Source organism: Morus notabilis, unplaced genomic scaffold (assembly GCF_000414095.1).
Source record: "Morus notabilis unplaced genomic scaffold, ASM41409v2 Scaffold46, whole genome shotgun sequence".
Taxonomy (NCBI): Eukaryota; Viridiplantae; Streptophyta; class Magnoliopsida; order Rosales; family Moraceae; genus Morus; species Morus notabilis.
In genome coordinates this window covers 344653-359897 of record NW_010365505.1, presented here as the reverse complement: position 1 = coordinate 359897, position 15245 = coordinate 344653, and the positions used below count along the sequence as shown (strand labels likewise).

The 15245-nt window shown below is 34.7% G+C and overlaps 4 protein-coding genes across 5 annotated transcripts; 1 reads left to right on the top strand and 3 right to left on the bottom strand.

Moving 5' to 3' along the window:
• Positions 1-2416: 2416 nt before the first annotated feature.
• On the bottom strand, positions 2417-4242 carry LOC21407940 (mitochondrial import inner membrane translocase subunit Tim9). The gene is made up of 2 exons (XM_024172315.1): positions 4085-4242; positions 2417-2831 (listed from the first exon to the last, which is right to left on the bottom strand). The coding sequence occupies exons 1-2, from the start codon at positions 4177-4179 to the stop codon at positions 2645-2647; spliced, it is 282 nt and encodes a 93-aa protein (XP_024028083.1). The 5' UTR covers positions 4180-4242; the 3' UTR covers positions 2417-2644.
• Positions 4243-4312: 70 nt separating this feature from the next.
• LOC21407939 (outer envelope pore protein 16, chloroplastic) lies at positions 4313-6508 on the top strand. Its single transcript, XM_024172314.1, has 6 exons — positions 4313-4782; positions 4926-4977; positions 5081-5112; positions 5442-5475; positions 5597-5664; positions 6134-6508. Exons 1-6 carry the CDS (start codon positions 4669-4671, stop codon positions 6272-6274), a joined length of 441 nt encoding a protein of 146 aa, XP_024028082.1. The 5' UTR covers positions 4313-4668; the 3' UTR covers positions 6275-6508.
• Positions 6509-6605: 97 nt separating this feature from the next.
• Positions 6606-10142, bottom strand: LOC21407938 (pentatricopeptide repeat-containing protein At1g07590, mitochondrial). Of its 2 annotated transcripts, XM_024172313.1 has the most exons (3): positions 9719-10142; positions 8261-9360; positions 6606-6823 (listed from the first exon to the last, which is right to left on the bottom strand). In XM_024172313.1, exons 1-3 carry the CDS (start codon positions 10040-10042, stop codon positions 6811-6813), a joined length of 1437 nt encoding a protein of 478 aa, XP_024028081.1. In that variant the 5' UTR covers positions 10043-10142; the 3' UTR covers positions 6606-6810. The 2 variants fall into 2 exon arrangements, with proteins under 2 accessions (XP_024028081.1, XP_010106474.1); XM_010108172.2 differs by lacking the exon at positions 6606-6823 and having other exon boundaries at positions 7853-9360.
• A 1020-nt stretch (positions 10143-11162) lies between these two features.
• Positions 11163-12243, bottom strand: LOC21407937 (metallothionein-like protein 1). The gene is made up of 3 exons (XM_010108171.2): positions 12116-12243; positions 11915-11998; positions 11163-11612 (listed from the first exon to the last, which is right to left on the bottom strand). Exons 1-3 carry the CDS (start codon positions 12163-12165, stop codon positions 11513-11515), a joined length of 234 nt encoding a protein of 77 aa, XP_010106473.1. The 5' UTR covers positions 12166-12243; the 3' UTR covers positions 11163-11512.
• Positions 12244-15245: the final 3002 nt, after the last annotated feature.

Genomic DNA, 15245 nt, shown 5'->3' with positions numbered 1-15245 from the left:
TTATTAGTAAAAGAATAAAAATAAATTAAGTCATAGGATAAAGTCTGGACATAACCAAAGCTTTCAATGAAACCCAGAGTGCATCATACATTGGGCAAATTTTACTGAATAGAAGCACAATTTAATCACAATTTTGCACGATACCATTGCTTAGAACCGGGAAAAAGAAAGTTGCACATCGATTTCAGATAGCCAATTTCTCTCAAGACTTGTTAAGCATTCAAAACGAATTGAATACCGTATATGACATATTTGTCAGATATCTCTTTTTCTTATATGTACACGGAAAAAAACAAAAAAAACAAAAATCAAAGATGTTGATGATCGATTTTCGTCAACAAGACCTTACCGGATTACCTTGCGGTAGCTCGTTGGGTTACCGATTTGAAACTTGTAATTTTACTGGATTTGCTAGAGTTTGTATGAGTGTATTATCAAAAGAAATCGTTATATCGCTTATGAAAATAAAAACGAAGAGGTTTTATAGTGGTTCACACTTCTCGAAAAGAGCTACATCCACTGTATTGTATTTCTCTTGTTTTGGTTATTACAAATTACACATACCAGATCCGAGAGCCCCTTCTCACGAGGGCTTTGCTCCTTTTTATACTGGATATTACATGAACCTTGCCCAATGATAGGCAGTTTGGACCATTTGACAGTGTCTTCCATGGGGCTCATACACTCGAGTGGCATATGGCCTCATTTGCTTAGACCGTAGCCTGTCATTACCTTTTGGACTGTTCACTCATCCAATTTGTCCCCCCATTACGGCTCTGTAGATCCTCTGTAATAGCTAGTGATCCGTCCTAGGCGGTTTTAGGGGCTTGTAATCATTTCCTGTGCAACTGACCTTCTCCAAACCCAGACGTAACCTTGGGATATTCAGCTAATCTTCTCAGGAGTCTTTCTTGGGATGTGGACCCAGTTGTTTGCGTTCTGTCTTCTGTGCCCATGCTAAAAGCCGCCGCGGGTAGCATCTCTCACGGCATACTCCATCACGTTATTTTACACGAGTTGGTCTTGCAGGGCCCAACTGTGTATAGGGTCGACGGTATCAGTCCCCTTGTGCACTCGGCTCTCATATCATACGGGAGAGACTAATGAGGCTCGAGCGTCGAGGGCTAACTGACGTGACAGGCATGGGGCCACGTGTGGCCTGATCGTTGTCCGATGTGTCGATGTGAATTTTCCCACACAACAAAAGATTAATAATAAAATTAATTCTAAACCTCATCGACAGAACACAAACCTCTAACAGAACCGCGACAAAGCCGGTGGCAGTGACGATCACGATCGAGCCACTTTATCAATGCAGGCTCTATGAAATCCGTGGTTGCAACTGACGAACATCCGACACTCGTCCCCGTACTTAGAAGTGTGTGTTATGCACATACATATTTAGTTATTGAGGAACAAACTTAAGTTATAAAAAAGTTTTCAATCAACCGAAATGTTTTCAAAAAAAGTTTCTAGTGAAATGGACTGAAATGTTTTCAATCAAAATGTGTTTTTGATTCAATAAAATATGCATATAAACATAAGAACAAACTCAAGTTATAAAAATTTTAGTGGGCAAATTAGATAGAAAAATATTTAGAAAGCACGTACGAGAAAGTAGATGACATTTGGCACAAAAAATAAATAAATAAAAGAATACATGACATTCGCCACAAAAAATAAAATAAAATAAAATAAAATAAAAGAATATTTAAGTAGAGACACATTTGAAATAAGTATTAGTTCAATAAGGGCAAATTAAAGAAAAAATATTCATGAAATAAGAATTGAGATGGTTGTATGAAAAAGATTCTTAAATAGAAATACATTTGAGAATAGTTTTAATGTGTCATTTATTAAAAAAAAAAAAAAAAATTTGTCTTCTTTGAGAGAACTTTTGCTATGAATCTACATGAAATTAGATCTACTAGAGACGTATTTGAATTGTTGTAAATTAAGAGGGGGGCAAAGATGAAAAGAATTAAAGAATTATATGCATTTAAAAGGAAGAAACAAAACTCTAGGGGCTTAAAAAAAATTTCTCAAGAACCCAGGGGGATGGCCCCATCTCCCTCCGCCCCTGATCCGATCTGATACCAATTCGAAGAGGATATCAATTAATTTATTTTCTTGCTATTGGCTGAATTTTAATTGCCATATCATCGGCAATAATAATAGAAAGAGAAATCTGAGTTAGGAATGTAACCGCATTGACTTTGTCCTTCAAAAAGAAAACCCTAAATAGCTTATTGATAAAACGGATTTCATTGCCATCTAATTTTGATTTGAAATAGAATTCTCATTTTTTTAATTTATTAATTGTGGAGGGAAAATATGACGAGGATTTAGTATCCGAGGCGAACAAACGTTAATAGACACAGGTTGCAAAACGTGAAACAAAACAATCATTTGATCATTTTTTTTTTTTTCATAACAAAAAGGCCAGCAAAGACCTTACTTGAAGGACACAAACTTTATAGGGAGTAATGGCATTGTATCTACAAACTAGAACATGCTATTTCGCCCCTGGCAAAATGGGCTTAAGCGAGAAATTTGTTATGTTGAGACATTGTCTAATACACCGACTGAGAAATGAGACGATAAATTGGCTCCTCAATCCTTATTGAGATATGGTAACTTGTTCTTAATCCTGTGTTGCTGCACCTTGGTTGAGCTCTGCGAACCTCATGCCAACTCGCATCGAATGCTTTAGGAACTTCTCAGCACATCGCCGCACACAGCTCTCCTCTTGCTTCTGCAGGGACTTGTGCTTGAATGTGTCAACACAGTCATTAAAACACCTCTCCACAAGTGAGTTGTACATCCTCAAACTGCATTAAAAAAAAAAAGAAAACAACATAATCAGAAGATTTATACCAGGACTTGCGGTTTGGGGCGAGTTTGGTGCTTAGCTGATTCCTTTTGTGGAGGAAATCAATTGATTGACAAATCCTAAAAACAAAAATTATTCGTTGATTTAACTCTTAAGGACAATGTTTTTCCTGGCTTCACATGATATAAAAGTCCAAGTCAAATATGAAACCACTCAACCAGTACTTGAAGAGATCAGATGAGAAGCCACCGTGACCTCATTTTGAAGGTTAAAAAAAAATTACAAAGTCCTCTGAAGTTGTTGGGTGTGCGCACCCTCTAAGGATACAGAATCTCATGTCGGTCACTTCGTGCCCAAAAAAAAAAAAAAAAAAAAAAAAAAAGAATCTCACGACGGCAAGAGCACACTCCCACATCGATCTCGGATGGACAACTACATTGGACATTTCTGAGACATATATCTAGGGTTGTAATCTTTCTTATCATGATTTATTTTCTTTTTTTATGTCTTAGAAATCACCGCTATAGTTGTCCATATGAGTTCATTGCAAAAATGCAACATTGCCGAACAGAATTTTTTATATGATTTTGATAATATATATATATATATATCTCCAAAATCCAACTTATTGATAGAGTATAACTGAGCATTATGAATGTAGTTCCCAAAACGTCCAGAAGCAACATGAATATTGCTCTGGTTTTAAGGAGAACATCACTCTGGCTTCACCTACAGAGAGTCGCCCACCAGACAAATCATGCGACACTTCATAGTAAATGAAAGGTGAAACTACAAACTATAAGTCAAAACACATTGTCGTCCTTGCATTTCACTTCATAATAAATCCACAACCACAAGCATTGAAAAAAAAATTTAAAAAAATCAAACTTGCATATCTGGTACCAAAAAAAAAAAAAAAAATCTCACCATCCCAAACCACTTGTATAAAATAAATGATAGACTAATTGTAAAATTGTTTCCTGAAACTGCTCTAAATCATCATTTCAGACTCGAATCTACTTGGACTTTGCTCTGTATGAATCAGAAAACCGAGAAACCACTTCTTTCCTAGTCAATTAATAGCATTATATTTGAACAAGGATGAACGTGCATTTCTGTAAATTAACAAAATAAATAAAAAGCTAAAATCTTTGGCAGATTACTACTCAGAAAATTCTTGGAATTTAGAACTTGAAAACAGACTAAATCGGAAAATCACAGAAACATAAAACAATAACCAACAAATCCAACCTATCGCGGATTTGGAGCTGCTCGATCATCGCAGACATTTTGATGTTATCTTCCTCAGAGAGCGATTGCAGATCTCCTAGCATACTCTTGTCCATAGTGGATCACTTCTTATCACTGCCAACTATCAGCCAAATAGTAGTCTGTGTTCCAGAATTCGATTTTATATAGACTCTAAACCCTAGGGGGAGAACTCTCGTACGGTGCCGTTTTTCCTTAAGCCGTCTGCAGTCCAACCCGTGCATAATGGGCTAACCCAGTCCATCAGGCCCAGTTGGTCACCAAAAGTTTCGGCCGACGCAAAGAGAAAAGAAAAGAGAAATCACACTAGCACAAGCCACGCGTCATCCAATTCGGCCGTCCCTAAGACATTGGCGTTTTCCCCGGCATTATTTTTATTTTTATTTTTATTTTAGTAACCAACGATCACAAATGTGCACTGAAATCACATCAGTAATCAGTAAGAAAGAAGACAAAAACGAAAAAGAAAGAAACGATATCAGCAATTTTTTTTGTCAAGACTCAAAAGAGTTCTACAAATTACAAAGAGAAGAAGAAAAAGAAGAAGAGAAGAGAAGAGAAGAAAGATGCCAAGCAGCAGGTTCTCGGGAACGCTTTCGAGTCCAAAGGTGGATGTGTCGATCGACACCGGCATTCCTTTCATCAACCTCACCGTTGATGGCTTCTTGAAGATCGGAACCGTATTTTCCTCATCTTATTTGTCTTCTTCTTTAATTATTTTATCGTATCGTTATTTTATGGTTGAAATCTATTGGATTCCAGTTCCAGACTTATAATGGAATTGCTTGCTTTTGATTGATCGGTTTCTTCGATTTTGTCTCAGATTGCAGCGACGAGAGTTGTTGCTGAGGATACTTATCACATCGTCAAAAAAGGTAATCCCTTTTTTTTTGTTCCAATTCGGAAATGTTGATCTTAGAATTGCTTGATTTTGTGATAAATTAGTGTGTTTAATAATATTACATGCTATTTTTGCAGGAAGTGTTTCTCGACACAATTTTGAGCACACAGTGAGTATTTTCTCTGGGCGCGTTATAATCATTTTGTTTAAGAATTTCCTTTTCTTGTTATTACATCATTGTTTGACACATGAATCAATAATATAAGTAGTAAAAGTTCTCTAGAATTATTGTTTTTTTTTCTTTTTATTTATTTATTTATTTTAAGTCTAGCTGCTATAGGGGCTATAGTTGTTCTACTAATATGTAAAATATTAGAACTGATCAAAATGAAGTTTTCCGGGAATGTTTTCATATAATTGCTAAAAGTGTTCATAGAGAGATAATCCCATTAGTGGAACGTCTTCTGGTCTTGCTAATGGGCAGTACTTTGGTTGCAGTTAAAGAAGATGTGTAAAGAAGGTGCATATTGGGGTAAGCTTAGACATATTACATAGTTATTTAAAGTCCTGTTGCGTATACACATATATAATAAAGGATCTGTTACTTCAACAATGAGTACTTGCATCAACATTTTCTTTTACTATGCTCACAGGGACTGTAGCTGGACTTTATGTGGGAATGGAGTATGGTATAGGGAGAATTCGCGGCACCAGAGACTGGGTACTTATTTGGACTGCTAATTTCTTCCCATCGTTCATATACGCGAGTCTTTGAAAAGAATGAAATCGAATTTCTTTATCTTAGTTACCTGAATTGGATATGGCTATGATTTTCGTCCTTTAGTTCAATTATTTTTATGGAATGATAAACTTTAGACGGTTCCCTGACTTAAAAAGAATGTTACCTGTTATTTACTATAGTTTCTTTCATTTCTTTTTTATCTTACAACAGTAACTCTGCCAATGTTAACTTAAGAAGTCAAGCAATTGCTCAAACCATAAGCAATTAGCTAAGAGATCCTAGCTCTCTGAGAAATGGAGAGGTTTATTCAAGATTGAGTTTCTAGATTCTTAACCAATAAGCAATTTTTCAAGGCATTGTTTTTGTGCAAGCTCAGGTTTTATAGTTTCCAGTTTTAGCTTAATGTTCTTGTCTTGAACCGGCTTTCTTTTTCCTCTGGATATTGCAGAAGAATGCCATGATTGGAGGGGCAGTAACTGGAGCTTTGGTATCTATAGCCACCCAAAATAACAAGGACAAAGTTCTGACTGATGCCATAACCGGCAGTGCCGTGGCGACTGCTGCAGAATTTATTAACTATCTAACCTGAAGTATTGGAAGTTGTGTTCTAAACCGTGTATTTTCATTTCAAGTTTGCCAGAACAATGTAGTCACTCTTGCTTGTTGAATCTTGTTAGGTTGAAAGAATAAGAGGTGAACGTTGATTTCTAAATATTTGGTGTAAAATAGTGTTTTGTGTCATGTACACTCGTACTCTGGAACCCTCCCCTGCAGAGGTTTGCTACTTGTTTTGGTTTAAAATCTCTATCAGATACTTGATCAATGGCTACAAATGTTGTTACACGATCAGCCGAATGGGGCTACAGTTTTCGTTGGTGGAAAAATAAGATGAAAAGATCATAGATGGAATGTGAAGGCATCGATAACTTGGGCTTCGACCTCGTATTTACAGAACCTAATAGCCTAATTGTTCATATGAATTGGAGGGACTCCTCGGATACAAAACAATAAGCTCGTCTCTCACTGCTGTCAAATACATGACAGTCTGAGTCCATCGTTGTCAAAGAAATTATGGCCAACATGTTATATATGGAACAATTGCTCTGAAGACATAAGTGAGAAGTATCACTCCAAGAAGCTGAAAAATGAGGAGAACATTTTAAAACAACAACACAATGCAAAACGACAACTAAACATTACAAACGACAAAGATCAAAGAAACGACAACTGTTAGAGAAATGATGACAAAATAACAGGTCAGCAACCTGAGTAAAAGGCAATAACATTCACAGACGACATCCGTCCTGATGACTTCCAACAAAATTTTACTTATTAACTTGGAAAACGAAAACAAAATGTAAAGACGACATAACTCTAAAAATGACAAAAAATTAGACAACGACATTAAACTTGGAAATGAACAACAAAATAAAACGACATGGTGCATGCAGACAACAACGAAACTTAAGATAACAGAGTAAACGACGACTTAAAATACGACATGTAAATAAAAAAACGGCGGCAAAATCGAACGAAAACAAGCCACAGAAAAGTAAACGTCAACCAAATTTTAAAACAACTAACAACATAAACTTCAGGGAAAATACATAAATGCTACCGTTTTCACGCTAAATTTCACCTTCCACGTTGTGTTTTCGGAAATCCAAAAAGACTAACCTGTTTGGATTGTACTCCCTCGACTCTTTTCTAACTACAACCTTAAGACAACAGCAAATTCTTAAACAGCTTATTACCTGAAAAACAACAACAAAATTAGAAAATACAGGCTCGATGAAAACGGCAAAGAAATGAGAAAATTACAAAATTTACCCTTATGGGTCTGTATTTTTACCTCTCATTCTTGATTAATTCCATTTTGCTAGTATAGTTATTTGACTAGAAAGGTTGTTAATCAAGAGTAGAGGTAAAAATCCTGGTTCTCGTCTCCTTTCCCCCAAAGAAATTTCAAAACAGGTGACACCTCAAAGAATCTAAAGAAGGACATGAAACTTCAGAAACGACAACAACCTTAAAAGCGACATACAACTTAAAACGGCAACATCCCTGAGAAAATGGGCATTAAAATACAAAAGATGCAAATACTTGCAATATTGAACCAGGCTAGTATCATGAATCATAATATGTTTATATCAGTGAGTGTGGTGAACCACCAAGGCAAGGTAAAACTAGATGTTAAGCATTCTCAGCATCCATCAAATTATTTCAGCTGTAAATTCAACAGACAAAATTATGCCAACTTCAAAATTTCTCCATACAAGAGGTTAATCCTCAAAATTTCTCTCCTAAACTAATAAATCTTGCTTTCATTCCTTTTGCATCAATACACAGCTTCTGTACACAAAATTGAACAAGCAAACCAGAAAATTATAGTAACTTTCAATAATAATAAGAATATAACAATAATCAGGTTCTATACTGCTCAGCAAGTTTCATGAGGCTATAGGTCTCAGCATCTGGCCTAGCTCCTCCTAGAATCATCCTTGTCAACAGATTCGGATCATAAATCTTGGCCTTAACATAGGCCTTAATTAGAGTGTTGAAAACAAAAGTGTACCTGATATACTTGGCCTTTTTCAGTTCTTCAAATAACTTTTCTGCATTCCTCACATCACCTTTGTCTGCAAAACTCTCAATTATTGACAAAGTTGTTTCCAACCACGGGGTCGAATTTCTGATGACATTGCTTGTTGTCAAATCCATCCCCTTCTCTAGAGTTTTTACAGCTTCCTCCACCAATCCCGCTTTCAAGCAGCCCAAAGCAAGATGCCTATACGTTATGGCATTTGGTTTGCACCCATGGTTTCCAATTTCCCTGTAAAGTCCAGATGCCTTTTTGACAAGCCCATGCTTGCAATGCACAGACAATATAGAGTTAAACTGCTCTGTGGTATTCAACGGTTTTTTTGACTTCATTTCTAGCCAAAGTTCTTCGGCTCGATCAAGCTGACCGATTCTACCAAATGCTTCAATTGCCAACACGAAGCTTTTGGACCTAACATGGGGCAAATCCTGCACAGCTTTCCACGTTCTCTCTATTTCCTTTTCCTTCGCTAAATACCCGTACAACATTATAAGAACATCCAGTGTTGACCAATTATTCCCTGTCATGGACTTCTCTATAGCCTCGACATAAGCCTCACCAACAGTATATAACCTTGCAACAACATGTGCAGTGGCAATTATGCAGTAAGATATTTCATTTGGCTCGACTTTTGCCCGCTTCATGTCATCAAATACCTTCATCAGCCCTTCAATATTGTGCTCGTTGGCTTCTATCTTCATAAGAATGTTGTAGGTGGAGACATGTGGGAGCACTTTATCCGCCCTCATTTGAGCGAGGATTTTCGGAATTGACTTCCTACGCCTCGGTGATGAATGGAGGATAATTAGGTGGTTAAAGACCAAGTATGAGATGGGATGATTCAATTCCCTCATTTTCTTCATGTATGCTAGTGAAAGACTTATTGCACCTTTATCCAAGCATGAGATCACCAGATTGGTGTAGAGGAGCTCGTTTTGAAACTCTTTGGGGACACGAGAAAAGAGTTTTTCACCTTGTGATATCCCATGAATCTTAGTTGTAAATTCCAACAGATAAGAATAGTCCAATTCTCTTGGCCTATAGGGCCTTTCCCTGATCACCCATTCCATTACCTGTCAAAAGTGATTGATTATCACTTCATTAAAAAAAAAAAAAAATACTAACACTAACACAATAAACTTTAAATCCATAATCCCCACTTATGCTGAAACAATCTACTAAGAAGCCAAATTTAATGCCCAAAAGACTAAGCAAAAGATTTGCAATTTCCCCACTTATGCGTTAGTGAAAAAATGCCAATAATTAAAATTACGTCATAAATATTTCTCGATATTGCAATGAGAAAACGACATCTAGACGAAATTAAGAGCTTGAATCCAGGATCTGGGTAAACCAGAACAAGCAGAATTCACTCTATTAACTGTTATAAAGCTCAACCCAAAAAAAAAGGAAAATACAAGAAAGTCAAACCTCAAGAGCGCGTTTGTTCATCTTGAGCTTCCTGAGGCGGTTAATGGCGTGGAAAATGTCGCCTCTGTGAACAGGAAAGCCATCTCCCATCCAGTTCTGAAAAGCAGAGAGAACTGCTTCGCCTTTCGGCAGTTTCTCAATCCTATATGACAAGCATGGCCTGGTTGTTTCTTCTCGTTTTGATTCCGGTTCTTCATTAGGAAGATTATTAGGCGCTTGGGTGCAGAAAAAACCGAAACGAGATGGGAGTTTATCGGCCCTGGAATATTGTACGAAAGGTGTTCGACGTAATGTCTGTATGAGACGAACAGAAATTGTTTGCATGCCTATTTTTTTTTTTTTCAATTGTGGTTCAGCTCCACAAACGTGCCGCACTAATTGCTTAGGGCGAAACACAAAATACCACTGAAAAAAGATGTAACATTTATGCCATCAAACTATATTAACCTAACATTTGTACCACTCAATTAATTAGAAAATTCTATTGTTTTAAGAAAATGATGGCCGGACATTTTCGACTCTAGTTTTCGGTGAGTATTCTAATATAATATTGAATTTTTTAAAATCAATAAAAATAGTGAGAAATTAGATGACATAATCGCAAGTTATTAAATTTGGGTGGCATACTACTATATTTTTCCCTCAAAGAGAAAATTACAAATTTTATATTTTTAAATACTTAATTTATTAAAAATATATATTTTTTAAAAAATAAAAATATATGAACTAATATTATGGAATGAGTGATATTTTGAAAAATTATCCCCTTCTCATTTGGGTGTTCTAAATACGGCCGAAAAACTCCGTACGACTTTTTTGTAACCCAATAAACCTCGGCCCTACAAAGGAGGCAATCAACGAGTTGTTTTCTTTCACCTGATTACGTAGACGAATTAACAAATTGTCAATAAACCTCGGCCCTACAAAGGAGGCGGTCAACGAGTTGTTTTCTTTCACCTGATTACGTATACGAATTAACAAATTGTCAATTCAAACTTACCCAAGTAATCGATCGACGTATAGTTATGCAATTGACGAAAGTCTAGGTGATAAGTATGTGGTTTGAAAATTAAAATATAAGAATCGATTTAATTTACTAATTTAAATTAAAATGTGACTTTATATAAAATTTTTTTATTGTAATAAGAAAATTAAATATAACTGTTGTTAAGAGTTTTTTATCGTAATAAAACTTAAATTCTAAACTCAAATCGGTAGAATAAACAGAATTTTACACATTATTTTACTTGCGACATCTCCCTATCTGTGTACCTATTTATTTATTTTCTTGCTGAAATACGATATAGATATCGTTTACCAGTTGTAATGATATATTACTTTCTTCCTTCCACAATTCTAGTACGATTTCTCAACAAAAACTCCCATCTATACCTGACCCAGAACCTGCAAGAACAAGAAATTGCCGACAAAACGACAGAGATCATAGTAGACAATTTGTCCTTTTTCTTTTAACTTCAAACTCAAACACGCTTCAAACACACAAATTAGCAAAGCACAGGAAAGAAACACAACTATTGAAAAAAAGTAGAAATCAAACATGGAAATAGCCATGGAATACATATAAAACCACAAATCCTAGGATATGGGATTTGTAGAAAATTCCATGGCAGTCTTATTTACAGCAAACGCTTTTATCATAAAACTAGACCCAAACTAGACCCAAAAATCCCCCAAACATTTGTGCTACATCATTTTTTTTCCTTTATTATTTCTTATTTTTATAGAGAGAACTCTTGTTCTTTTTGGGCATTGTTGTGATCATAATCTGATCCATCATTTGCCGCACGCGCAGCTCGAGCCGCACTGGCAGTCTGCGCCACAGTCGCAGCCGCCGTTCTCTGCTCCATAGCTCATCTCCGCCTCCTGAAAGTACCTGCAATCGGTAGATATTCGACGACGTAATACGATTATTTACAAACTTGATACACTTGCTTTTGAATTTAAACATAAAAAATGTAAAATTAAATTATATTTGTAAATTGATATACAAGTACCTACAAATTCAATACGATTACTTACAAATTTTAAACGTTGAAATTAAAAAATAAAAAGTTAAATTTGTGAACCGGATGAATTAGACTCCAACACTGTAAGAATCGTGACCTAAACCTAAGAAAATATTTATGTTTACATAAAGAATATTGTGTTATGAAGTTTGTTAAAAATTAAACGTACGTCTTGGTTGGTGCAAACCCAGCAATGACAGAAACAGTGGTGTTCTCCTCGGATATTCCGAGGTCAGGGTACCTCTTGCCGCATCTGCACAAATATTAGAAAAATTAAGGATAAAAAAATAGGATAAACAATAAAAGGAAACAAAAAGGAATTGAGATATATGAAATTAGAGAAAAAAAAATCGAATTAGTGACAACTTACTTGCAGTCGCTGCCGCAGCTGCAGCTAGATCCACAGTTACAGCCAGACATTTTCTGTTTTTTCTTCTCCTTTGAAGAAATAAGTGATACTAAAAGTGTAATGGAATTCACAAAAACCTTTCGAATGAGTTCTTTGCTGGGGAATTTACTGCTATTTATAATGGAGCAGAGGTTACGAGCAATTGACATCCACCGAACACGTGGCTGAATCCTGGACTTTGTATTTTTTTCATTATTTATATGAAAGTTTTGTGTCGGACTTAATAAACGTTTGGTTTATAAATTTAGAATTATGATAAGTTATATGTGTTTTTTATGAGAAAAAATACTATAACGAATCACGAATTATAATTCAAATCAAGATACAAATCTTATGTTATAAATGGTTATGTCATGTATCTATATTCTGCAATGCATATGAAATAAAACATATACATATATGGGTGCGGTACAATCTATAATCTAACAAGATATCATTTTTCTAAAAGATAACCTATAGTCAACATTGTAATATTAACCTTCCATAAATTATTGGGTAAATAAAACTTGAGATGACAAGAATTAAGAGCAAGTGGACGTATAAGTCATATTCAGTCGGTATGACTTGTGATAAAAAAACATTATCCTTGTAACTTCGAGCATATCGATAGGCTTAGTAGGACCCTCGACAAGAAGAATTAATTATAAGAATTTTTTTAAAAGACACAATGAAAATATTAAATACTCTCCTGACCAATTACAATTAAGAACTTTCTGCGGCAGGCCACGTTATAAGTAGTATGAATTTTTGACAATTAGATCTGATTAAAATCACATTAAATTAAAAAATATGTGAAATTTTAAAAAAATTTATACAAATTTAACCACTAAAAAATAAAAAACTAACTGTAATTCATTTTTTTGGTCCCACAAGAGAAACTTCCAAACAATTAATTAAGTAGATAATTTGTTTTTAATTAAGTTTGGCCAAGAGCAGCTTAAGGCGTGAACCACGCTTTCAAGAATGTATGAATGTACATATCAAAGAGTGTGTTTATGTATGCATATATTTAATATAAGAGGGCGTTATACTATAACATCTAGTCTTGTGGACATCGAAGTTTTTATTCCTTGGAAGTTTTAGTTTTTAAAAAAGTAAACCACATTCATATACTAGTCATTGGGTATCTAACTAAAGCTGAAGACTTTTTTTTTTTTTTTTTTTTAAACATTCAGAAAAGGAAAATGTGAAAAGTAGAATTAAATTTTCCAATCAAAACTCATTTTTCAAAATGGCCAAATACTCAAATAGGGTCATTTTCTATACTCAAATAGGGTCATTTTCTGCTTTCTTATTTGCAAAAGCCTTGATATACACATATCAGTAATTTCAGTTTGATGCTGCGTTGCTGTGTACTCCTTTTAAGCAACATAGACAGTTATATCTCCTGAAACACTATTTTATTTGCGTTTCCCATTAAAAAAGAAAAAATACAAAAATTTTAAAAAGAAGAATCTGAAGAATAAAGGGAAGAGAAAAAAGGGTTGGACAATATATGAGAGCGAGGATTCTTCATGATTAGTGTAGCAACTTAATGGTGGGCCTCCAGTGGCTTCTATCCCCTGATTGTGGAAATAGACTTTTTAGTTATGACTCTAAAGTATATTCTCTAAACATTTCTTCAACTTCATCCACTCTTTTTTCCTTTTCCCTTTTCAAAAATAAGGATTGGTTCCTACGTAGATGTCTTTCCCAAGTCACTAGTCCTTTATTCCAACTCAAGAAAAAAAAAAAATCAAATAAATGGTAAAGGCTGTGATGCTTCGTGAATGATCTTCATTTAACATGTAAAAGTGAAGAGTATATCATAGCATGTAATAATTATTTGGAAATGTTAATAAGGAAATTATTAATGGCAGACAAATATTCATATTTTCAAAGTCACTGCTACCCCCTTCTACATTTTTTTTTTTCATTGAAACTCTTTTATATGTCATAGTGTAGGACTTCAGACGAACAATACAAGAGCAATGATGCTTTTCATTGTTATCCATGACTTAGGTCTCGTTAACTTTGCGGATTCGAGCTGAGATGTGACATTTTTAGAGAGCTTTTTACTGTAGCAGAAAAAGTTAGATGTGACATTTTCTGAGAACTTTTTACTGTAGAAACCTAAAACTGAAAACTCGAATCAGTAAAATGAACGAAGGCCTTAATAAATAAAGAGTATCCTTATTCACCCCCATAAGATTAAAATTCCGCTATTCACATGAAATAAACCCCGTTAAGTTAATAAATAAGATCTAACCTAATAAAACCCACCATTTTATGAGTGTGGGTTTTTTTCCCTTGAATACCATTTTCCATAAATGAATAGCACATATAATATTTACATATGCAAAATCATACATGAACATGTAGAAATGGAGGCATATTATTTGTTTTATATAATAATGATTTTAAAAATGTCTACCAACAAGAAATTTATTGTCGCATTCTAGTGTTACGTACATTTTTAAAGCCATTATTATGTAAAATAAATATTAAAATATATTTACATACATATATCTATGTATATATTTTTTATATGTGTGTAAAGCGGGACAGAAGTTTTCTCTTAATCTCTTCCCTCAAAACTTTTTGAAAACTTCAAAATCACTCTGCATAAATCGTTAATTTAAATGCATTATCTATTCGTGCAATATTTTTTTTTCATTAATAGACCGTAGTTTCATGCCCGTCTCCTCCTGTGTCTCGCTTCCTCTGCCCCACCTTCTCTGCTTGGCCGACATCGAAGAGAATAACAATTAGATGACCTTGGCAGTTTTTCTTTTCTTCACTCAATTTCACTCAGAATTTGTCTTTTTATCAGTTTTTCTTTTCTTCACTCAATTTCACTCAGAATTTTTGTCTTTTTATTTTCTTATCTTTTTTGGAGTTTATCGGTTTTAGTCTCGTTGTTTCTTATGTTTTTTTTTTCCCCCTTTGTCAGTTATTTTTTTTGTTGTTATCGTTTTTCAGATTCTCTTTTGAGGAGTTTGCCGGTATATTGTCGTTTTCCTGAATATATGTCGCTTTTGAGTAAGCTAAATTGATTGTGTTTTCACGTTGTTATTTCGATGTTGATGCCGTTTTTAGGTTTGTCGTTTTG